The sequence below is a fragment of the Chelonoidis abingdonii genome, chromosome 11, assembly GCF_003597395.2.
Source record: "Chelonoidis abingdonii isolate Lonesome George chromosome 11, CheloAbing_2.0, whole genome shotgun sequence".
Taxonomy (NCBI): domain Eukaryota; kingdom Metazoa; phylum Chordata; order Testudines; family Testudinidae; genus Chelonoidis; species Chelonoidis abingdonii.
This window is the reverse complement of record NC_133779.1, coordinates 33,730,939-33,754,435: the sequence shown is the minus strand read 5'-3', so window position 1 is coordinate 33,754,435 and position 23,497 is coordinate 33,730,939. Positions and strand designations below refer to the sequence as shown.

Sequence of the window (23,497 nt, the reverse complement as noted above, 5' to 3'; positions counted from 1 at the left end):
CCTGCTGCGTTTCCTGGGATGGGAACAGACCCTTGCAGCGGTTCTGAAAGGCCAGGCCCAGCTAGAAGTGCTAAGGAGAGGCCAGCCAAGGGGATTGTTTCTCTCTCCCCCCACCCCGCACAGCGGCCACTGCCTTTCATTAAGGCAACACCAGCCCTGGAGCAGCTGCAGCAGGGCTTTTCCATGTGGCTTCAGGCACTGCCGCTGCCTCCGTTCTCCACCACCCTTTTGCTGGTGTTTTCTGAACATGCCTCCTCCTTTCAGGAGTCTGGTTTATTAAGGTAATATTCAGATACCCACAAATCTCCCCCTCCAAACCCACCTTCCGTCCTAGCTAGCTCAGACCCTTGGTGGAGGGTCCTTAGTGCTGGCTTCACTGATCTTCCTCCCAGCAGACTCCTCTCCCTGCAGCTCTGCTCTAACACACCAAAGAGTCACCACTGGCCTTATACTTCTCAGCAGGCCTTGTGCTCAGTTACCTGCACCCATCCCATTGGCTCCCCTGCCCCTCTCCGTTCCCTTCACCTGGGGAGGCAGGCGACACCTGGCACAGATGATGCTGAACCTCACCCATCTTAAAGGGCCAGTTCCCACTGTGAGAGCTGCATTGCTGTGGTTTGTTGTGACCAGGTTAATAATAAATGATAATTTCACCACCACCAATAATAGGAAGACATAAACAGCCATCATAATAGGCTCAATACTGCTCCCTGCTTCACTGATCCAACCCCACTGACTTTGATTGATGTGCACCAGTGTCACAGACAGCAGAATTTGGCCCAGCCTGTTGTGATTGGATGTTATGAAGCGATGCACTGTTGCTGGCAGTTTTCTCCCATGCCGAGGTCTGTGGCTGACTATAGGTAGCTGTAAATGACAGATATCTTGGAGATCTTTCTGTTTGTTGCCCACCTAAATGTGGTTGCAGTTTTGATCAGCCCTAATTAAGTGGGGGAGAGGCCTTTCTCAGTGCAACTTCGCACAGGAAATCCAACATGTTCTAAAGTGGCCATTGATTTTGGGTGCTTCTGTTTTTTGGATGCTCAACTTGAGACACTTCAGGCATGTGGGGATTCTCAGCACCTCTGCAAAATCAGGCCCAAACTGCCACCCAACATTTAGAAGCTGCTTGAAAAATCAGGGCCTGATTTTAGCAGTCAGGAGGAGTTGAAGGTGCCTAGCACCATACAGGCGCTTGCCTGGTATGAAGGTTTATAAATAAAGCCTCACAACACCGCTACAAGATGGGGACAAAAATGCTGTACCTATTTCATAGAGAGGGAAACTGAGGTACGGGGCAGCTAAGAGCGTTGCTCAGGGTCACATGGTGAGACAAGTAGCAGGGTTAGGAATAGAACTCAGTACCACAAAATGTCTTCGAGGCCAAGTGCTTAGCAAGGTTGAGGAAAGGACCAGACATGTATAGAGATAAAACAAACATCTCCCATATCCTGGGGCCAATACGGCTACCACACCACTGCATACAACAATTTCCATAGTTATATTATAATAGTAAAGATTAAACACAAACTTTGGAAGGGATATAAACCCGCATGAGTCAGGGCCTAAACCACTCCCTAACTATCAGTGGTCAGGAGGCAAATTTAACTAGGGACTAGTTAGTCCATAATTGTTTCCTGCAGGGTTTCTTGCACTTTCCTCTGACACAACTAGTATTAGCCACTGTTGGTAACAGTATACTGGACTAGCTGGACCCTGGTCTGAACTGGTCCAGCAATTCCTATGTTCCGAACTCAGGTCTTCTGCTCCTCCGATCCCTGTATCCTCCCATTTCATGCATTTGATTAAAGGGGCTTTACAACGCAGGCTGAATTTTGCTGAGCCTGACACAGTTTAATCTACGGCTTGTACCCAAGTTGCAAACCTCCCTGACTGTTTCCTGCTGTGGTTTCCTGCAATAGTAAAACGCCTCCGCTGCTCAGCCTGCTTTCCCCTTCGGTTCTCTGATGGCCCTTTCTGGGCTTCAAGCAGGTAAAAAACAAATAGGTCAAAAAAAGCTGGTGGCCATAAATCCAGCTCCCTGGGCAGGCATCTCCTTGCCTTGCTCCTGAGCAAACCAGGAGAGCTATGGCAGGATGGCATCTCTCCAGCAATCCTCCTCCATCCCCATTCCACATACACTAGGTCAGTGGTTTTCACACTTTTTTTCTGGTGACCCAGTTGAAGAAAATTGTTGATGCCTGTGACCCAGTGGAGCTGGGGATGAGGGGTTTGGGCTGTGGGAGGGGCTCAGAGCTGGGGCACCGGGTTGGGGCACCGGGGTGAGGGCTGCGGAGTGGAGCCAGGAATGAGGGGTTCAGGGAGTGGGAGGGGGCTCTGGGCTGGGGCAGGGGGTTGGGGTGCGGAGGGGGCAGGGCTCTGGGCTGGGGATGCAGGCTCTGGGTGGGGCTGGGGATGAGGGGTTTGGGGTGCAGGAGGGGGCTCTGGGTTTGGGGGTAGCTCAATGCTGGGCAAAGAATTGGGCACTGGCTTACCTTGGGCAGCTCCTGGTCAGCAGCACAGTGGGGGTGCTAAGCAAAGCTCCCTGCCTGTCCTGTCCATGGGACCGCTCTGTGCCCTGGAAGCGGCCAGCAGCAGGTCCGGCTCCTAAGTGGAGGCTCGCAAGTGGCTCTGTGTGGCTCTCACCCAGAGGCACCATCCCGCTCAGCTCAGGAATGCAGAGCCGGTGCTCAGGGTGGAGCCCCGTGGCCACCCCCGCCTAGGAGCCGGACCTGCTGCTGGTTGCTTCTGGGGTGCAGCGCAGTGTCAGAACAGGTAGGGACTAGCCTGCCTTAGCCAGGCAGCACCGCCGAAGGGACATTTAACAGCCCAGTCAGCAGTGCTGACCAGAGCCGCTGTAACCAAGTGCCTTCCATTCCGCGACCCAGTACTGGGTCACAACCCGCAGTTTGAAAACCATTGCACTAGTGTATATCATTTATACAGTCCCTGCCTAGCCCACACACTACCAGGGTGTGGCCAGCCCAACTCAGAATGCCATATGACCATCTAAGTCCTGGTCCTTTCTGTGCCAGCCTTTAATGTGCAATAGGTCTGTCCCTCAGTTGACCAAGAGGCCTGGCCATTGGGACAATTTAAAATCTTGTCGGTCCATCTGTATCTATCATTCATCTGATACACTATCAGCTCTGTCGGGCAGGGACTGTCTTTTTGTTTTGGGTTTGTACAGCACCTAGCACCATTGGGTCCTGGTCTCTGACTGGGGCTCCTGGGCAATATGATACTATGACTACTACTAATAATTAATAAAGACTGTGTGCAGAAGCGCAGAGACCAGATCCAGTGATCCAAGGAGTCAGGTTGACTGTATTCTGAATGTGATTGAAACGTTTGTGGAAAGGAGATGCCAGCTCAGCTCTTCTCACGTCACGCTACATCCCCATCAAAGGCCAGTTCTCAGGGAGCTGGTGCGCCCCCCGAAGCTCACTGGTGTTTCCATTAATTAATGGAAACTGACCTTGGTCTGTGGGTGGGATTTAGATAACTTGATACCAAAACCAATAGCGCAGATAACAGCTCATTGGTGGAGGAGACTTGTCAAAGGCTCAGCCAGCAGTGTGACATGATGCATTGCGTTCCTACTGAGAGCTGGCTCTACCGGGATAGGTGGTAAGTCCCTTTTTGGTATTACTCTGCCGTGAGTCTAGGGGCCTCCGGTCACATTTGCAGATTCCAGTTTGAATAGGGCAGGAGAATTGTACGGAATCCAATCTGCAACGATGGATTGTCACACTGGAGTCACAGCTTTTTCTGGGTTGATAAGCACAGAGGACCAGGCAAACTGGCCCAGACCATTGGTCCATCTAATGGACAATCTTTGACAGGGGCCACTGCCAGATACTCCGGTGGAAGATGCAAAAAATTCAGCAACAGATAGGGAAAGGTTCTTTACCCTTGTCACTTGGCGGTTGGATTATGCCTAGAAGCATCAGAGTTTTATATCCCTTATAAACTTGTATCCTGTCTAGTGGAACTGTCAATGTTCTGATTACCCACAGAACTGTCTAGTACTTTTTCAGAGGCCTGTTAATCTCTTGGCAGTATCAGTAGGTTGAGGTAGTGAGTTCCAAAGGTTAATTATGCATTACAAAAAACGGTATTTCCTTTTATCATGGTCTACAGGAACCTCTCCGGAGAGAAGATTTTGGGTAGTAGGAGGCTTTTTAATTTAGACGATAATGGCATAACTAGATCCAGTGACAATATCAGGCTGCAATTTTTTAACTGTGAGGATAATTAACCATTGGAACAGCTCACTAGGGGATGCAGTGGATTCCCCATCACCTGAAATCTCTAACTCCAGACCAGATGTCTTTGTAAAAACCACACTCTGGCTCAGTCAGCAGTTAGGGGGATGATACACGAATCACAGGGTAGAATTATCTAGCCTGTTACGCAGGAAAGGAGATTAGATGATCAGGTTCCTCCTTTCTGGCCTTAGATTCTCTTAATTGACCCTGCGGTAATGGCTTGTGGGCAGATGGATGGAGATGGTGACACAGGCCCTGCACTCCGAAGGGGTTGTCTGCTAATAGTTTCCCTTGTCCGTGGTAGTATTGCAATGCAATGTCTTAGTGAGGAATTCTGCTTCTGTTCCCTAGACCCAGCACACGGAGTGTCTGAGCAGGTCTGAGGAGCCCCGGTCAGCGTACGAGATGCCGGATGCAGCCAGCCACTTGCCCTTCTTCTACGGCAGCATTTCTCGGTCGGAGGCTGAGGAGTACCTCAAACTGGCAGGCATGTCGGATGGCCTCTTCCTGCTGCGCCAGTGCCTGCGGAGCCTGGGGGGCTACGTCCTCTCCATGGTGCACAACCTGCAGTTCTACCACTACCCCATTGAGCGCCAGCTGAACGGCACATACGCCATCGCAGGGGGCAAGGCGCACTGCGGGCCGGAGGAGCTCTGTGAATTCTATTCCAAGGATGCCGATGGGCTCTGCTGCACCCTCCGCAAGCCCTGCAACCGGCCCAGCAGCGTGGAGCTCCAGCCCGGCGTCTTCGACAGCATGCGGGACAACATGGTGCGCGAGTACATCCGACAGACGTGGAAATTGGAGGTACTGGCTGGTCCCAAGGCAAACGCTGTATTCAGGTCCCTCCGGGGGGACTTGCTGTTGCTGGTCACAACGTCCCTCAATTCCTCCTTCTTCCATTCGTCTTACACTGACTCTTCTCTACCCTTTTCCTCACGCTTAGCACAACTGGGGCTCCTGCCATTTGGAAAAGCCCCCCTGAATCTTCCTCCCTTTTCCAGTTCCCTCTGCAGAAATAGCTCTGATCCTTTGTCTGAGCCTTCAAATTCCTTTCTTCCTCTGCTCCAACTTAACAAGACGGGGCCTGTCTGTCCTGGGTGGCCATTGCAGAGCTCACAGCATAAGAGAGGGGGGCTAGTCCCAGTGTCCTTAGCCTGGCTACTGAGCACTCAGCCCAAGTTGGTTGTGCTTCCAGGGTGCTGTACGGGACATGTACAGAGCCAGATCCTGAGACGCTTATTCTGCTTTTCCTCAGATCTTTCATCACTGAAGTCATGGGGAGTTTTTCTTGTGAACGCAGGAACTGGTGTATCGAATCAGAGCTAGCTACATATCTATTTATTCCAATTATGAAATAACTGGAATGACACCTGTCCAAGGCTCTTGGCAATGGACCACACAACAGTCCATGCAGTTTAGAACTCAGCAGCATTAATCTGATTACATCCGCAGGGACCCCTTTCTGCCCTTCCTCCTCCAGGAAGCACACCACAAGCCTCCTCCCCAAACCCTCGCAAACAGGTGGCTTTTGCAACATGTCAACTAGGTTACCAAGTTCAGGCTATTTCAGACCAAAGAGGGAAGCAAGTTCTAAAATCCCTAGGCCCTGTCTGTCAGGCACCCCCTCTCTTTTGCAATGAGGGATATCCAGCTTGCAAGCCCCTGCTGACTACAGCTGTGGCAGAATGGCATTGGGAGAGAGGAGATCCCTTAAGTAGGCTGGTCCTAGGCCATTTAGGGCTTTATAGGTCATAGGTCCTAGCAGTGAGAGAGGCAGTCTGGCCTCGTGGACAGAGCCCCAGACTGGGATCTGGCCACTTGGGTTCTAGTTCCTGTTATGCTGCCAGCTGCTTGCTGCGGGAAAGTCATGTCACAGCTCTGTGCCTCAGTTTCCCCATGTGTAAAATGGGATAATGCTACTGCCCTGCTTTGTAAAGTGCTTTGAGATGTATTGATGAAAAGTGCTAGTAAAGAAGTATTATACTAATTATTAGTATGACCCATTTGCTCCAGTGTCCTGTCTTCTAACAGTGATTGGGACCAGATCCTCCACAAGAGCAGATGCAGTAAACTCCATAATGGACAATTATAAAGTAACCTGCTCATATGGGAAACTGCTCCCAGCCCCCAGGCAGACTGACTGGCTTATGCCTTATAGCATATGTCCCTGACCTAATTTTACCCTCTGTCTAATGTAACTGCGGATGTACTTGTTATCTATAGACATTTCCAAATCCTTTTTGAAATCTGTTATGCTTTTGGCCTCAATGAGATCTTGTGGCAGAAGGTTCTGCAGGCTAATTATAATGGTGTGACGACATACTGCCTTTTATCCGTTTTAAATTTGACACCTTTGTTTCATTGAATGTCCCCTTGTTCTTGTATACCAAGAGAGGAAGATTAGAAGTTTCCTCTCTACCTTCTGTTTATTATCCAATACTTTGTATACGTTATTACATCCCATCTTATTCACCTCCTCTCTATGGAAAATAGTACCAGACTTTACAGTCTTTCTTCATATTAGACTATTTTACACCCCTAAACATGTTGCCCATTTCCAAACCTCCTCTAATTCCGCAATATCTTATTTTTAGATGGGGTGTGTGACAGGTTCCCTGGGGTGCAGCCTGGGACTGTGGGACCACTGTGCCCCCTGGATTCACTCCAGCCTGGGCTGTCTCCCACAATGCCTTACAAGTGACCAGCAGCAACCCCCTCCAGACGCTATGATCACTCAGCACAACCACATGTGGAGCCCCATACTCAGCTAGATTGCATGAATGCTCCCAGAGCCACTCATGAATCACATAGAGAAAGGCACCAGAGCCAAATCCCTCCAGCTCCCAGCACTGTACCTCAGGAATATACCGTTTTGCACTGTTCCAGATGGGCAGTGCAGATTTATTAACTGGTTCACCACTTCGTCACTGGAAACTGGACATATACCAGCCTTTGTCAAACCTGAGCAGATTTGCCCCACACTTCATACAAACTCACTGGCAAAGTTAAACAAATGTATTGACTATAACAAGTAGATTTTAAGTGATTTTAAGGCAAAAGTCAGAGTTAGTGACCAAAAGAAATAAAATACAAGCACTCAGTGTAACCTGTCAACCCCGTTAGACTGGGCAGCAACTAGATGAAGCAGTTTTTCTCAACCCACTGGATATTGCAGCCCTTAATATACAGGTTTGTTCCTTAAACCTGGGCCAACCTCCTCTGTTGGAGTCTTGTCTTCTCAGTGTCTCAGCTGCTTGCAGTGTAGGTGGGGGCAGGAGAATAGACCCAGTATGTGTCCACTGTGTCTGTTTTATACCTTTAGTCCATGTGCTTGGAAAACACAAGTCCAGACATGACTGGGTGGGCCTTGCTAAGTCTCTATGCAAGGCTGAGCAATTCCCCTGGTGTGGCCCTGTGCAGGTGAGTCATTGCATTGTAGCTCCCTTGCTGGACAATGCTTGTTGATGGGTTGATTGATACCCCACTTGGGCCTTGGTCTCTTCCCTTGCTGTTGCCTCTGTGGAGCTAACGTCTGGCTGATTCCCCAATTTACAGCATGTTTTCGTGACCACCATACAACACAATTCTCATAACTTCCTATGCATTAAGAATATACACACATGGATGGAGAAATGACTTTCAGCAGGTCGTAATCTTTCTTCTGATACCTTACAAGGCTTGCTTTATATGTAAGGTATCAGAGGGGTAGACGTGTTAGTCTGGATCAGTAAAAGCAGTAAAGAGTCCTGTGGCACCTTATAGACCAACAAACATATTGGAGCATGAGCTTTCGTGGGTGAATACCCACTTCGTCGGATGCATTAAGGTGCCACAGGACTCTTTGCTGCTTTATATGTAAGATCACAATTACGCATAAATGAGGAATATGGGGTTACATGGTGCTCCTCCAAGGTACAGAATGTCACCTGGTGACCAGAACTGCACACACTAGTTCAGACGCAGATGCACCACTGATTTGTATAATGGCATTACAGTAATTTCAATGTCACACTCCGTCCCCTTCTTTCTGCATCTTAGAAATTTTGTTTTTTTCAGCCTCTGGTCCACATTGAGCAAAGGTCTTCACTGAACTGTCCATTACGATGCCAGGGTCTTTTCTCTTAGCTGATTCAGTCAATTTAGAACCCAGTTCATATTATTCCCTCCAGTGTCCATTACTTCACCTTTGTAACAAAGAATTTAATCTGCTATTGTATTTCCCATTTCCCTAGCTTGCTTAGGTCCCTCTGAAGTTCCTTGCCAGTTTCCACTGGTGTAAGTGTATAGACTTCAACGCAGTAATTCTATGATTGACAGTGGTGTGAGAACAAACTAAGGCCTCAAAGGGTTAATATGGTCCTACCCACTGTTTTAACAGAAATAAGCCCTTGCAATAGGGTTGCCAACCTTCTAGGATTGTCCTGGAGTCTCCAGGAATTAATCTTTAATTAAAGATTATATCATGTGATGAAACCTCCAGGAATATGGCCAACCAAAATTGGCAACCCTGCCTTGCAACAGAAAGGCATCACCAAATCAATGGCTTGTCTATGTTATTATCATTAATAGGAATATCATAGCACTTAGGAGCCTGGTCCCCAGTCCTGGACCAGGACCTCATTGTGCTAAGAATGAAAAGACATCCTTTGAGGATGGGGTGGCAAAATTGCCTAGCAGATTTGGGTACCCATTGCCCATCAGAAATCAATAAATCCCGACGGTGGCTGGGAAAGATTCCCAGCTTTAAAGCTGGGTGCTCCCCAGGTTCTTACCTAGTGCTCTGGTAGCCACCAGGTGCAATCCAAGAGGAGTCATAGAGAGGTTTGGCAGGATAGGCATAATGCACACGTTGGGGCCTGTCTGGGTTAGCCTACACTATGGGGGCGGGGGGAGGAGATCGATCTAAGTAACGCAACTGCAGTGATGTGAATAACGTTGCTGAAGTTGACATACTTAGATCTACTTACCGCGGTGTCTTCACTGCGGTGTGTCGATGGGAGACGCTCTTCTCGTTGCGGTAGAGTACCGGAGTCGACGCTGGAGCAATCGGTGGTTGATTTATCAACCCCTGCTGGATCGATCGCTGCCATCGCTCCGGCCAGTGGCGTAGACAAATCCTCAGACACAGGAGATATAGGTGCTTGCATGCGAGTACAGGTCATTAATATAAAGTCTGCCATCTACAGGCAAATAAGAAAATCTAATTGTCCATACATTTGTGGGAGCCATAAACTTGCCGTGCATTGTGAATGGCTTCAAGATTACATTGCTCTTAATAGGGACTCGGGAGCAAAGTAAAGGGAGACAGAGCAGCCAGGAGAGAGTTTAAAAGGGCTCTGGATTGACAATGGAAGACAGACCCCAAGGCTTGTGACCAGCTCTAACAATAGTCCTTTTCTAAAGGCCACCATGACCTTCTGCTTCTCTCACCTGCAAGTTAGTGAGCTCTCTTCCCTTTCCCACAATGAGTGGTGAGGGCGGGAGGGACAGTGATGCCTTTGGATGATGGAGTCACTCTGGATTTAGACGGGAGCAGAATTCAGCCCAGCATCGCTCCAATGGTGCCAACAGCCAGAGCGTTATTGGCGACCAAGAGAGGGATTCTGAGGTCTCCTGAGAGGTTGCTGCCCAAGAGGATGCAATAAAAACCAGCGCTGCCCTGCAGCAGCTGGCATGGTGCCTAGCGGTAGCTAGGTAGAATGGTCTTCCTTCTCGGTTCCTTGCAGGGTGATGCCCTCGAACAGGCCATCATAAGCCAGGCCCCTCAGGTCGAGAAACTCATTGCCACCACTGCTCATGAGAAGATGCCCTGGTACCATGGAAACATCTCCCGGGAGGAGGCTGAACGCAGGCTCTATTCCGGAGCACAGCCTGATGGGAAATTTCTGTGAGTATCCAAAGCACTGGGAGATACCTGCTCCGATTACTGTGACCCCCCAAACCTGTCACGCCCCATTTGCTTGAGGGGATGTAGAGCAGGGTACCGTCAGGGCTGGGCCAGCCGCTGAGCCCATGCCACAGTTCTGTCCTGGGAGACTGACGAGGACAGGACCAGTGTGGTCCTCTGGGTCTCTGCCTTGAGATTAGTACCTATCCAGGAGATGTGACAGCCCCAGGATTTGGAAACCAGGCTTCTGGCCTGTTCCATGGGGAAACAAATCTCACCTCCCATGGAAGGATGTGACCCATGTGGGAGGGGGTGACCTTTTCCAGAGCTCTGGTACAGGCGCCTAGTGAGGATGTATGGTGATTTCACTGGGCGAGCCCCAAAGCCAGCCACTCTGACCCCCTCCTCCTTCCCACCCAGACTGCGAGAAAGGAAGGAAAAAGGCACCTACGCGCTGTCCCTCGTCTATGGGAAAACAGTGTATCACTACCGCATCGACCAGGACAAGTCTGGAAAATACTCCATCCCCGAGGGAACCAAGTTTGACACACTGTGGCAGGTAGGATGCTGCGGGACGCTCTCCCCAGCCTCCTCTCCCTCCAGTCAGGGGAAGGAGAGTGCTCTTGTCTCGGTCTTTTGGCTTCAATCACATTTCATATAACTGGAAATGTTCCAACCGGCTCTAGTCCTGCCGGCTTTCCTTTTGTCCTTGTTCTCTTTCCCTTTGTGTAGTAACAACCCAAATCCCTCTCCCAGCCAACAGGGTTTGTAAATACAGAGCAAAGAGGGTCCCGAGGATGTAGCCAGACGAGAGGAACTAATGGGCTAATGGGGCCTGTCTGCCACAGACCTAAGAGAAATAGTTACCATAAACCACAAATGTTGCCTGTAAAACAAAGCAGTGATTTTCCTCCCTCTCCTTTTCCCGATTCCTCCTCCAGTTGGTGGAGTACTTGAAACTCAAGCCAGACGGCCTGATATATTTCCTGAAGGAAAGCTGCCATAATCCCAATATGCCGGCAGGTGAGTTGACCCTTAAGGGCAGGACCAGCTGCGAACATCAAACCTCGTCTTCATACTGGAGATCTACGGTAGCCCCAGGGTTCGTTTGGTTTTCTGGTAGATCTGCCCCACTTTTCTCTTGCTTCATGCCATATTAGATCAGATCACTGAGACCAACTCAGTTAGCGTCCCGCCCTCTGCCCAAACTGTCTCTTTCTGGGATTTTTGCACATCTCTCTCTGAAGAATCAGGTGATGGCCAGTGTTGGACGGAGGATACTGGGCAAAAGGCTCTTGATCTGCTCGGGGACAGGAGTTGCGACATGGGCGTATTTCATAGCAGGCTCCGGCATTGGCCTATCCTGGCTCTTGCTAAACTGCAGCGCAGCATCACCCCGTCTTGGCCAGGGGCTACGATATAGGCTAACAGAGGGTAGGAGCTCAGCTCTCACAACTCCCCTCCTCTCCCATGGCTGGGGGGACAGCTCCCCCGACGGTTTCACTCCACATTAAGCACTGCTCTCCTCTGCTATCCAACTTCTACCTTAGCAAACCAGCCCCCGCATCCGTTTAGGGCAATGTCTGGCCTGCTGCTGAAAGGGGAGTGATATTCCAGATGAAGGCAAAACAGGTCCCTCCCTACGGGTAGCCTGTTGCGCAAAGCTGTACATGGTGGAAATGAACAAAGCCAGGGAAAACAGTGATGATGATGCCAGATCCAGAGATAGGACAGAGGGGGTCAAAGCCTCAGCTGGCGTATATTGGTTTAGCACCATTGAACCCAGCCACTGGTTTTCATTTCCACACTGAGGTATCAGTCACCCAGTGCCCTAGTTGAAGCAGGAAGGCCAAGGGGCTCTGTTTGCCCCATGCCTGCTGATCCACGGCCAAGCATGTGGAATGGTTCTGGCTCTGTGTGCAGGGGAAGGGAAGGGGCTTATTTTGTATTTGCTTTGTTTCTGTCATTCCCTGGCTGGTTTAGTCCCATTTTTGTAGCAGCCGAGTGTATCTCCTGCTGGGGAGCGGTGCCAGATTGACAGCCCTGGAGTCTTAAGGCCTTTTATCCCCCCAGCGGGGTCAGTCTGAGCAGCAACAGGACAAGCTCCCCACCACCAGACCCAACCAACATGCCTCCATTCTGGTCGGGAGGGTCACACAATGTGGTCGCTCAGCACCTCGGACAATCAGGGCCACAACGTCCCAAGTCGGGCAAGAATTAGTGGTCAGTTAGGCCAATGTTGGCCTCTGGAGCTTGCCTAAGGTCACTGCGAGACAATGGCAGAGCTGGGAGGAGAGCCCAGGTTTTCCAAAGTGGCTCATGATTTTGGGTGCCCCACCTGAGACACCTTGAAAGGGTCTGATTTTCAGAGGGCAGGTGCTCAGCACTCCCTGGAAATCAGGCCCCTTTAAGGTGTCTTAAGCTGGGCCCCCCAAATCAGGACCATGTCTAATCAATCTCAGGTCAGCGCCCTGTTCTCTGGACTGCAATATGGGGCAGAACTCGCTCTCCCTGCTGCTAGCCACAGGGTTCCGTGCACCCGTCATCTCCCACCCACACCAGAGTCTGGGGGCCTCCTCCTCATTGACCCCACATTGTCAGAGCAGTATTAAGGGCCCCCAGTGTGAACTGGAATCAGGCCTGGGCAACAGAGGTGAATGGAACCCGCTTTGCGCCCAGATCTTTGAGCAGCGCAGCGAGCTAACGTCTGTTTCCTGATTTTCAGCAACCGTGGCACCACTCCCGCCTGCCCACCCCTCTGGAAGCGTAAGTTTGAGGCTGTCTCTTCTCTCCGTCCCTCCAGAGCTTCTCACGTCCTTGCCTTTTACCTGGGGAGAAAACCCTGCCTTTCTCTGAAAGGCAGAGACTTGACAGGAATGTAATACGGGTAGCTTAACCCTGCGGCCATTCCCGCTTGGGGGGCAGAGGGGGAAGGGGAAGTGGACGAGCACAGCTACTGCTGGAGATGGAAGCAAGCTTCTGCCATGCAACATGCGGGCCTGTAATTTGGGGAGTCCAGCTCAGCCCCAGGCTGGCCTGCCTGGCAGAGGCGGGGAACACTCAGGCAGACCTGCTTAACCACTGGCTTCTGGACCGATCTTTGTGCCCCTGCTTCTCTGCCTTTCTGACTGCAAAGTGCTGCAGGCAGTCTCAGGACTCTGGGGTGGGAGACGCACAAAGGGGGGCTGAGGGACTCCCGGCTCTATTGGGCATTCGTGTACGTGAGTCTCAGTGCCTGGCTAATAAAGGACGATTCGTCGCAGAAGGGTGCACTCCACTCTCCAGACAGCTCACCCCTTCTTCCAGTTTTTGTGTCTAAGAATCCATCTAGGAACATCCACTTCCTCCAGCACTAGGAGCGGGATCTATAGAGTTACTGGGGCAGAGCTGGACTCCAGATTGGCAGCAGAGTATCTCCCATCAGACAGATCCCAGACTGGCTCCAGCCTATCTGCCCTGGGGGTGCACTCAAGCCATGGCTGGAGAAGAAAGAGAAGCTCCTTACCAGCGTTGAGATGGTGGCCTGGATCCCTCCTCCCCACCCCCTTCCTTCTACAGACTGTGTGCGGGGTGGAAGGGACAGCATGGTGGACGGGGCTGCCCTCTCCCTGTTTCCTTGGGGCATAGGCAGGGTGCATGTGCTGCCCCAGCAGATGCTGCTAGCTAGAAAGGTCTGCATATGGAGCAGCCAGAGAGTGGGCACACAAAGGCAATGATCTCATAAAGCCATAGGAATTATGGGAAGGCACTGGTTCTGGAGGGTCCCAACCCTTCACCTCAATTGTTTCCCCCACAGGAACTGAGTTTTTCTTTTCCCCGGGGGTGCGCCACTCTTGCTTTGCCAGTGGGGCCCCACCCCCACTGCAGCCCTCCCCGAGACCCCTCCCCAAGGCCTAGGGTGACCAGACAGCAACTGTGAAAAATCAGGAGAGGGGATGGGGGTAATAGGAGCCTATATAAGAAAAAGACCCAAAAATCGGGACTGTCCCTATAAAATTGGGACATCTGGTCACCCTACCAAGGCCCCCACTCGCTCCCTGCTTTCTGCCCTCCCTCAAGCCCCTCCCGCAGCTGCCAATCAGCTGTTTGACAGCACCTTGATCAGCTAATCAGGGGCGCCGCCAAACAGCTGTGGCTGATATTTTTTTTCCAGAGTCAATGGCTATGGTTTCCTTCATCTTATATTAAATGCATCATTTACTTGATCACTGTTTCTCTCCCAGGCCCAGAGACCCCTGGGGGCTCTGAACGCAGACGGATACACCCCGGAGCCCATAGGTGAGTAGCGCTGCAGGGGCCTCCCTTCCCATCAGTACAGACCCGGGAGAGGGCGCCCTAGGCCAGCCGAGCTGTGGGACATCAGCCAGTGGTGCCGCACGTACCTACAGCTACAATGCACCAGAGCTTATACACAATGCCTGGCACGTGAGCACCACCTTCTGGCTAAGAGAGGTGCTACAAGGCTTTCATCACACTCAAGGCACCTGAGGACGATCCAAAGGTCCCTTTGTTTCCCAGGGCCCCAAACCTCTTGCATGAATGCTATAAAACGGTCGCTCCCAGGAATAAACCTAGCTGAGCCCAGTCCTGTCCCCGCTTCCGCCGCCTCACTACTATTGGTGGGCTCGAATCCACAAACACTCAAACACGTGCATAATGAGGCTCCAGAGGCACTGCTCACATGTGAGGAGCCGTGCACACAGTAAGCGTGTTTAGGACCAGGGCTCGGGGTAGTGGGAGCACTGGCAGCTCCAACTCCACCCAGTAGTAGAGGTGGGAGGGACCAGCACAGGCTGGTGAGCCAAGTGAGGTGACCAAGAGGGAGGCTGGAACTGGAAGGTCAGCACAGGGAGGACAGTGGCCAGAGGGAATGGGGAGGCTCTGAGTTCTGGTAGGGGGCGTGTGACAGATCCCTGGTCTTGTTCTCCTGTGGAAGGGCCAGGGAAATCACGCCTCCTGCCCATGGACACCAGCGTCTACGAGAGCCCCTACAGTGACCCGGAGGAGCTGAAGGACAAGAAGCTCTTCCTGAAGAGGGACCACCTGATGATTGACGAGGTGGAGCTGGGGTCAGGGAACTTCGGCTGCGTCAGGAAAGGAGTCTACAAGATGCGGAAGTAAGCACTGTCCAAAAGGGACGAGAAGGGGAGCATGGTTCAGACTGAGCCTAGGATAGAGATGAGTCAAACCCATCCCAGGTCAGAGGAGTTTGGGTCCAGGGTTAGACCAGATGCTGTAACGGGGTGGAGACAGGAGTGTCTGTGCTGATGGGGGAGGGGGCGGGGCGTGCATGGGAAAGCTCCTGATGAAAGGTGCCACAGCGACTTCATATGCACTGGGGAATGTGGGGCGCATTGGAGAAGCCAGTGATGGGAACTCGCACATTGACTGCCAGTACCGGAGGTGTCTGCCGGCCAGATGTGAATTCACAGGGGGAGCTCATGGTTTTAAGGAAGGCACCTTGATCTGCTAGATAGGGTATGGGATCGAGAAGGAGGAGACGGTTTCTATTCCTGGCTCTGCTACTGACTCCCCATGTGACCCTAGAAATGGTCCCACCTCTCTCTGTGCCTCAGTTTCCCCACCTGTGAAATGGCAGCTATAATACTGATCCTGCTTTGTAGGTGCCTTGAGAAAGGGGGAAGGAAGAGATTAACTGCTCCTGATTGCACAGTATGAGACAGAATTTTTCTCTCAGTTGCTGCCACTATTTCTTTAGCTACCGTTTCCTGTCTTTGCGTACTCGAATAGGGTTCCCCAGGGGCACTGCTGCAGGGGCACCTCACCCAGAGTTAATCTGTGATAGCCTGGCTTCACAGACCTGTAGCCCATGACCATAACTGGGAACGAGATGCCCTAATAATATCATTATTACCCCAGGCTTTGTAGATACAGCCTATTGAGCTACCCGCTTTAAACAGTACCGCTGATCGCTGGTTCACGTTACTGGCTGCGATACGCTCCATCATCTGCAGCTTAACCCACTCCTTGTGTGTTTCTCCTCTCGCCCCCTGGCTAGGAAGCAGATAGATGTGGCCATCAAGGTCCTGAAGAGCAACAACGAGAAAGCCGTGAAGGATGAAATGATGAAGGAGGCACAGATCATGCACCAGTTGGATAACCCCTACATAGTCCGCATGATCGGGGTTTGCGAGGCAGAGTCCCTGATGTTGGTCATGGAGATGGCCTCAGGCGGGCCCCTCAATAAGTTCTTGTCTTCCAAGAGGTGAGTTTCTTTGGGGTACTGAATAGCCATGGCTGGCTGATTCATCTCCCCTTCCGGGCACCGTCACAGTAACGGCAGACGACTTGCTTTGAAGGTGGAGGGATATGGAAAAGAGTCCCAATAAAACACTAGGGAGTGCTCTGAAACATTCCTAGAATAGTCTGGCTGTGGCACTTGTAGGCTGGGCGGGGGGAGATACATGGGTTCTTGGCACACAATTGGGGTGACCGTCAGCAAGCTGGTGGTGGAGGATCTATTGGCTGGCTAGCGGAACAGCCCGATAAAGTATTGTACTTGCTAGTGTGCGCATATCATGGTCTTCTATTGTGTGTAACCAGAACTATGCATCTGTGTGTCACAGGCCCTGTACTGCTAATAGCTAATGGAAGATTTTATTTTACCTTGGTTAATAAGAGCTGATGCTTCCAGAGTCGGAGAGTCCGAATTCGCTGCTCACTGTGGCTGTTAAGCTCTGAGGGCCATGGTAATGACAGCTTCCTACTTGTCCAGGGATTTCTTGCTGTATTGTCCTCTCTTTCCTTTGCCCCAGAGAGGAGATTCCAGTGAGCAATGTTGTGGAGCTGATGCACCAGGTGGCTATCGGGATGAAGTACTTGGAGGAGAAAAACTTTGTCCACAGAGACCTGGCTGCCAGAAATGTCCTGCTAGTCAACCAGCATTATGCCAAGATCAGTGACTTTGGACTCTCCAAGGCTCTTGCAGCTGATGACAGCTATTACAAGGTGAGTGGAAGCACAGCAGAGGAATCACGGACAGGGGCATATCTACAGAGTCAGCCCGGATGGAGTCCGTGCTCCTCACTCCACCTGTTAATGGAAGCCAGGCACGCATCACACCCAGAACACCCTGTGACCTGAACCTTTCTGGCTTGCTGCTGAGACCTAGACCCATTCCCAGGAGCTCTGCCTTGTGATCACCCCAAGTTCTTCTCATGACCGTTGTTTATATAATGCCATAGCTGTGCAAGGGGCTTTTCAAACATTCAGAAAGCTGGTCCCTGCCCCAAGGCACGTACAGTTCAACACAGACGGGTACAGTGGAAGGCTAAGGATCAGGGGTAAGAATGAAGATGCATAATGCTGGAGAGAAAGACACACAGCAGAGGAGAGGTCTGTGAAGGGATCTGAAAGAGGAGGGGGGTGCTAGGCATGTAGCAGGAGAGGCTGGGGGAGGGTGAAGTAAGAAACAAGAGCGGAGATGCTGGTAGCCGGGAGCTCTGCTGAGCCTTGAGGGTGACAAGGGGCTCGAAATACTCATGGACAAAGGGAGGAGGGCCCCAAATGTGGGGCAGGGATGGGGGGTGATGGGGTGGAGTTGTGGGAGAAGGTTTTTTTCACTGCAGCCATGTGGAGCTGCTGGAGAAGGGAGGAGCGAAGCAGAGAAGCCAGAGAGCAAGGGGAAGAAGGAGCGATGCTGAGTAGATGGAAGCTCGTCAGGGCAGGGACCAGCTTTCTGTTCTGTGTCTCTGTAATGCCCAGCACAAGGAGCCCCATTCCCCAAGGGGGGCCCCCACACTAGAGATAGTAAATAAAAATTGCCAGCACAGCCGGGTGTGGCTGCCACAAGGTGGCACCATTCGCACAGTGATTTCTCCAGCCACGGCTCAGGTCCCAGTTTCATTTCCCAGCATGTATGTGTGTTGTGTCATGTTTTTAACCTAGTGGCACACGCATCTGCCAGGTGACACCATAGAATCTGGAGGGCGTCCGAGGCCGCACAGGAGACCCTGCGCTCTGGATGAGCTGTTGTTCTGCCCGCCCTGAGATGGGCATTATAGATCAAGAACAGGCATAGCTCCTGGCTGGAATGCTGCCTCCAGAGTGTATCTTCTGGGGGAAATAGAGATCTGTATTGGATTCTGCATGCAGGGGCCCCAGAGGACACCCTGGTGCTCTGTAAACAGCTTATTAGTCACATGGAGGACGGCCGGCTCCCAGGCTCTGTTTCAGAAAAGGACAGAACTTCATGTTACTTTCATCCTCCATCCATTCTGGCAAACAGAGCCCTCTCCCCATATGACACTGGGGCAGACTTACCCCCTGGAGAGCCAGAAAGGCGATTACTTGAAGGACCCTGCTCGGATAGCTCAGCTTTGAATTAGCGATGGTCTCAGTGCACCATCTGGATGCTGATCTGGATTCAAACAGCCCAAAGTGCAGAGGTTTTCAGACCTGGGCTTTTGGTTCATCCCAGTATAGTGATAGGGGCCAACTCATAAATTGACAGCAGCCTTCAGCTACCAAAGAGGATGGAGCTCGGGTGTTCTCAGTGGTGGCAGGTGACAGAACAAGGAGCAATGGTCTCAAGTTGTAGTGAGGGAGGTCTAGGTTGGATATTAGGAAACACTATTTCACTAGGAGGGTGGTGAAGCACTGGAATGGGTTCCCTAGGGAGGTGGTGGAATCTCCTTCCTTAGAGGTTTCTAAGGTCAGGCTTGACAAAACCCTGGCTGGGATGATTTAGTTGTGGTTGGTCCTACTTTGAGCAGGAGGTTGGACTAGATACCTCCTGAGGTCCCTTCCAACCCTAATCTTCTATTCTATCAATTGGATATTGGTTCCGGTCCTGATCCACTGCTTCCCTGACCTGTTGGGGTTGCCTGGATCCAGGGTTTGGAGTTAGGCCCTTTGAATCTGCCTTTGGCAGTGAACCCTCACTCGAGAGGTCTTGAGCTCATTGGACCGACAGATATGGCAAGGCAGACCCAAGACAAGGCACTTCGGCTCGGGGCATGACAGTGTGTCAGACTCTTGCTGAGTAAGCTACCCCCTTCTTTCCGTCTCTTTGCTGCAGGCCAGGACGGCTGGAAAGTGGCCCCTGAAGTGGTACGCGCCAGAGTGTATCCTGTACCACAAGTTCTCCAGCAAGAGCGACGTGTGGAGTTACGGTGTGACCATGTGGGAGGCCTTCACCTATGGGCAGAAACCGTACAAGGTGAGCAGCACGAGGATGCGCTGCTGGCTCAGAGTCTGCTTTACTCACCAAGGGCAGCTCCTCGGCTGTTCCAGCGGAGTTTGTGCTCCCACCCAGCCCCGCTGTCTCAGTGCATCCCGCAAATTGCCAGGGAGCAGTCCCATAGCAGAGAGAGTAGCCACAGGGAAGGCGGACAGAGTGGTATGTGGGGCAACGAACTCTGGGATGTCTTTCCGCCCAGGGCAGGGAGAAGGAGGCCAGCCAAAGTAATCACCCAGTCACGGTGAGGGGGTCCCCGCTACACTGCCGAAAAGCAGGGTGCTGGCCTGGTTACGAGGTCAGACCTGCGCCAGGGCAGGCGTGAGATACTAACGCAAGGTGCTGTCGCAGGAGGTGGCCCACGTCCAGTGCCATTAGCTCCTTACAGACTCAGTGAAAAGGGCCCTCCGGGCGGGAGCATGTCTAACCCGTCCTCTCTCAGCCGCCTCGTCAGCTCCCGTGCTTGGTGGGGAGGGCAGGGTCATTAACACACTTCCCTACTCACCCTAGAAAATGAAAGGCCCCGAGGTGATCAGTTTCATAGAGCAAGGGAAGCGCATGGAGTGCCCAGCAGACTGCCCGGCCGAGATGTACAAGCTGATGCAGCAGTGTTGGACCTACAAGTAAGGCTTTCCCCAGCTAATCCCCGGAGCAGGCCCCCGGGGACTGGGCACATTGTCTGCAGCAGGGTGGCGGGTGTGTGTGTGTGTGTGGGGGGGTCTCCTGTCCTGATCTCCCCCTGGCTTGGGCTGCAGGGTCTGTGATGAATGATGTGCTTATTTCCTTTTCTTCCTTCCCCTGCCCTGACCTGCAGATCCCCTGGAGGAGGTCAGAGCCCCTCTGGGCTCTCTATCTCGTAAACTGTCTCAGCCTCTCCAAGGAGGCCACTATGCCAGGGCATCTGTGGTCAGCAGGTGCATGGGGATGACCCTAAATGAAACTGACAAGAGCCAGAGGGTTGTTACAGGGTTTTAGCTGATCAGTCATTAGGTACCACAACGCAAAGCAAAACAGGCTTGGGCGACTCTAGATTTAACATAACAGCTTCTCAGGGCGAGCCTCTCTGGGTGACTCACCTCTCTGCTCCCCCTGGGGTTTCCGAGCAATTGGAAGGGCGCCTCCCTTCACCACTGCCATGTGAAGGAGGGTCCCTTTGCTCTGCTCTGCCTGGTCTGTTCAGCTACTGGCCTTATTTGGCTTTCGTACCAGGGTGCTAAGCAGCAGGGGTGGTAAGTCCCAGGGCGGGCACTCCTACCCCTAAGGGTCCCTTTCCCAGTAGCCTGGCAACGTGGCAGAATCAGTGCTCACAGCCAGAGCAGTTGGTGCCTTCCCACAGTCCCGCAGTGTCTTTCCCACTCAGCCAGCTTCTGCAGCTTGGGCCCATTCCGAGGTTCTTCTTGGGGTGCTGCTGGATGGCTCCTGCCACGGGACGCAGAGCCTGTCGCTAAGCTGAGTCCAGCCCAGGTCAAAAGTGACAGGCATCTGCCTGGTCAGTGCAGGGTCCACATCCTGGACCCGTTAGCACAACTGGCTTCCTTGCCTGCAGACTCAGTAGAGAGGCCAACGACTAGTAGACCACGGTGGCCGAACTCTCCTCTAAAGCCCTGGTGCAAACACGGTGCCAGGAAATCTTCCCACATCCCCTGCTCCCCCTGCCCCACTGTCAGCGGATTGGGTCGTAGGTAGTCAGGGCTAGTGGTCGGAGTCTGACTGCCAGAGCCCAGGGGTGAGACAGAGTCAATCTCAGGAGTCAGAGCCGAATGCCAGAGCCAAGGATTGATGCAGAACCGAGGGTCGCAGCCAGATTACCAGGAGTCAGGGAATTTAGAAGCAGGGCTGGTTCTGAGGGAGGAGTGAGGCTGGGATAGGCTCTGGGCTGGAGCTGTAGAGGAGCAGAGCAGGAGCAGGACTTGCAGAGACAAGCACAGGGAAGCAGAGTCCGTGGGCGTTGAGCAGCCAGCTAGCTGCTGCCGCTGCTAGGTTGAAGAACCGGCCTGCAGGCTTCCCCAGCCAATCAGGCAGGGCAGGCCATGAGGCAGCCTGGCTGGCTTGTTAGGGCATCAGGCATCCTGAGCAGGTGCAGCTGAGGATCTTACTCCTGACACTGACACTGTGCACCCTCAGGGCGCGCCTGGGCTGTCCCCCCATCTTAGCCCGTTTGCTTTGTTCAACCCATTCTGGTCCTTCTTGCTGATCCTTTTTCAGTGCCTCCCTTCTCTTCCAGGTGGGAAGATCGCCCAGGGTTTGCAGCGGTGGAAACCATAATCCGTTCCTATTACTACAGTATCGCCGCCAAGATAGAAAAGGGGCCAGAGGAGACGGAGGAGGACAAGGCAAAAGCAGCTTGCCCTTGAATCTTCCTCTCTGTGGCAAGAGGAGTCCTCGGCCCAGGCGCTGGAGATGCCCTGGTTAGTTTTGGTTTGGTTTCTCCTGCTGGTGCTTCTCGAGGAGTCACAGAACTGAGCCCTTTGGAAAGAACGGTGCTGGCTGGACTGGCGCAGCAGGGGAGGCTCCCAAGGGAACTCAGCCATAGTTCAATCTTTCGGCCGTGATTTGCAGCCTTTGCTTGTCCCGCCCGGGGGACTGGGCAGAACAGTATGGCAGCCCCCTCTTGCATACCTCCAAACCACCATCCCCGACTCTCGGCACTCATCCCCTGCAGTGTGCTCACCCGGGGTTCCCCACCGTGGCTCCCTCCTCCAGCAGCACATTGCATGTCCCCTAACTCCCCCGATTTGCCATTGGGCTGTTCTGGTGAAGGGTGGACAGGGGTGGGGGGCAGAGGACAGGGAACCGCAGCTGGGCAGGAGGCAGCTGGCAGATTGCATTCCTAGAGCACAGAATGAGCTGCTGTCTGCCCCAAAGGGGCCTGGCTGGGGGATGGGCTGCTGGCCACTTCCTTCCACACCTGCTCGCAGCACTGGGAGTTGGGCGCTGGGGAAATGCCCACTGCTCCCTTTCAGTGGGAGGGGCGGGAACTGTCCGGGAGCCCACTCCCCGTGCCTGCCACAGCCTCTGCAGGGTGAGCAGCTCCCCCAGGGCATCTGTGGCCAGGCCTGGGAAACCTTTTTCCACCAGCTAGCCCTTAGCTCCCTATGCGACGCTCACCTCCGGCCCCTGCCCTGTATGCTCCCCACCATGACGAGTGTTGCTTTTTCTCAGCTTGGAGATCCACTGACCCTATAAATAAACAAGGCTCATTTTTGCCCTGGAACCCATCTCAGACTATTCAACTCCTGCAAACTTTGGCAGCTGCTCCCACTTTGCTACCGGCCTTGTCTTCGGAGTCCTCCAGCAGCCTGTCACACGTGAGGTGTCTGGCCAGCCCCCTTTCAGCCGGCAGCATCACAGAGCTTAGAGCCTTGCTGACTCATTCAGACCTCACGGAGGCCTGGAGAAGTTTAAAGTTCAGGGAGCTCTAGTCTGCTCATCATAATAAAATGGGCACGCTTCTAGCGGGGTGGCAGGTTTCGTCTGTGTCATTTCAGCCCCAGGACTTCGCACCTCCTTTGACAATCCCTCACCATCAAAGACCGACTGGTTATTTAGTGTTAGGGTTACTGTAGGGTATGTCTGTACTGGAATCACAGGGTGAGATTGTCGTTTGAGTAGACATCCCTGAGCTTGCTGTAATTTAGCAACTGCAGCAGGGTGCACTTCAGCGCGAGCAAACCTCCCGGGTCCCAGGACGGCTGTGCCAAAGCATCTACAGCCATTAGGGTGCCCGACCAGCAAGTGTGAAAAATCAGGGCAGGAGGTGGTGGGGTAACAGGCAAAGACCCAAATACTGGGGCTCGCCCTATAAAATCAGGACATCTGATCACCCCACCTGCTATGACTTCACTGCTTTGGTTCTGGAGCTAGCTAGCCTTTGGCTCTAATCACACCCATCAAGGGCACCACACCAGAGCCAGTAGGTTCGGCTGAGGGGGCTGTCCAACATTTTTGTACCATCCACCAGCTGTAGTGGAGTCATATGGCACCACTGGGCAGAGGGCCAGCCATGGAGGGGACAGGGGACTGAGAGGAGGGTCAACTGTTCACTGGAGCAAGGAGGAACTTTCAGGCGCAATCCATTGCAGGGCGTTGGGGCGGGAAGCGTTGGAAATGCAATTGGAGAAAGAGCTCGCTTGAAAC

The 23,497-nt window shown here is 52.6% G+C and overlaps 1 protein-coding gene across 1 annotated transcript in view; it reads left to right on the top strand.

Annotated features, from left to right (window-relative positions):
- Positions 1 to 22,574, top strand: part of ZAP70 (zeta chain of T cell receptor associated protein kinase 70) — a 44,118-nt gene extending 21,544 nt beyond the window's left edge. Inside the window, exons 2-13 of the mRNA XM_032772850.2 lie at positions 4,623 to 5,078; positions 10,001 to 10,161; positions 10,582 to 10,720; positions 11,103 to 11,184; positions 12,887 to 12,927; positions 14,385 to 14,439; positions 15,098 to 15,278; positions 16,181 to 16,387; positions 16,938 to 17,130; positions 19,202 to 19,342; positions 19,871 to 19,983; positions 21,585 to 22,574. Coding sequence (XP_032628741.1) covers positions 4,677 to 5,078; positions 10,001 to 10,161; positions 10,582 to 10,720; positions 11,103 to 11,184; positions 12,887 to 12,927; positions 14,385 to 14,439; positions 15,098 to 15,278; positions 16,181 to 16,387; positions 16,938 to 17,130; positions 19,202 to 19,342; positions 19,871 to 19,983; positions 21,585 to 21,714 — 1,845 coding nt within the window. The 5' untranslated portion in view covers positions 4,623 to 4,676 and the 3' untranslated portion in view covers positions 21,715 to 22,574. The remainder of the gene's footprint in view (positions 1 to 4,622; positions 5,079 to 10,000; positions 10,162 to 10,581; positions 10,721 to 11,102; positions 11,185 to 12,886; positions 12,928 to 14,384; positions 14,440 to 15,097; positions 15,279 to 16,180; positions 16,388 to 16,937; positions 17,131 to 19,201; positions 19,343 to 19,870; positions 19,984 to 21,584) is intronic.
- Positions 22,575 to 23,497: the final 923 nt, after the last annotated feature.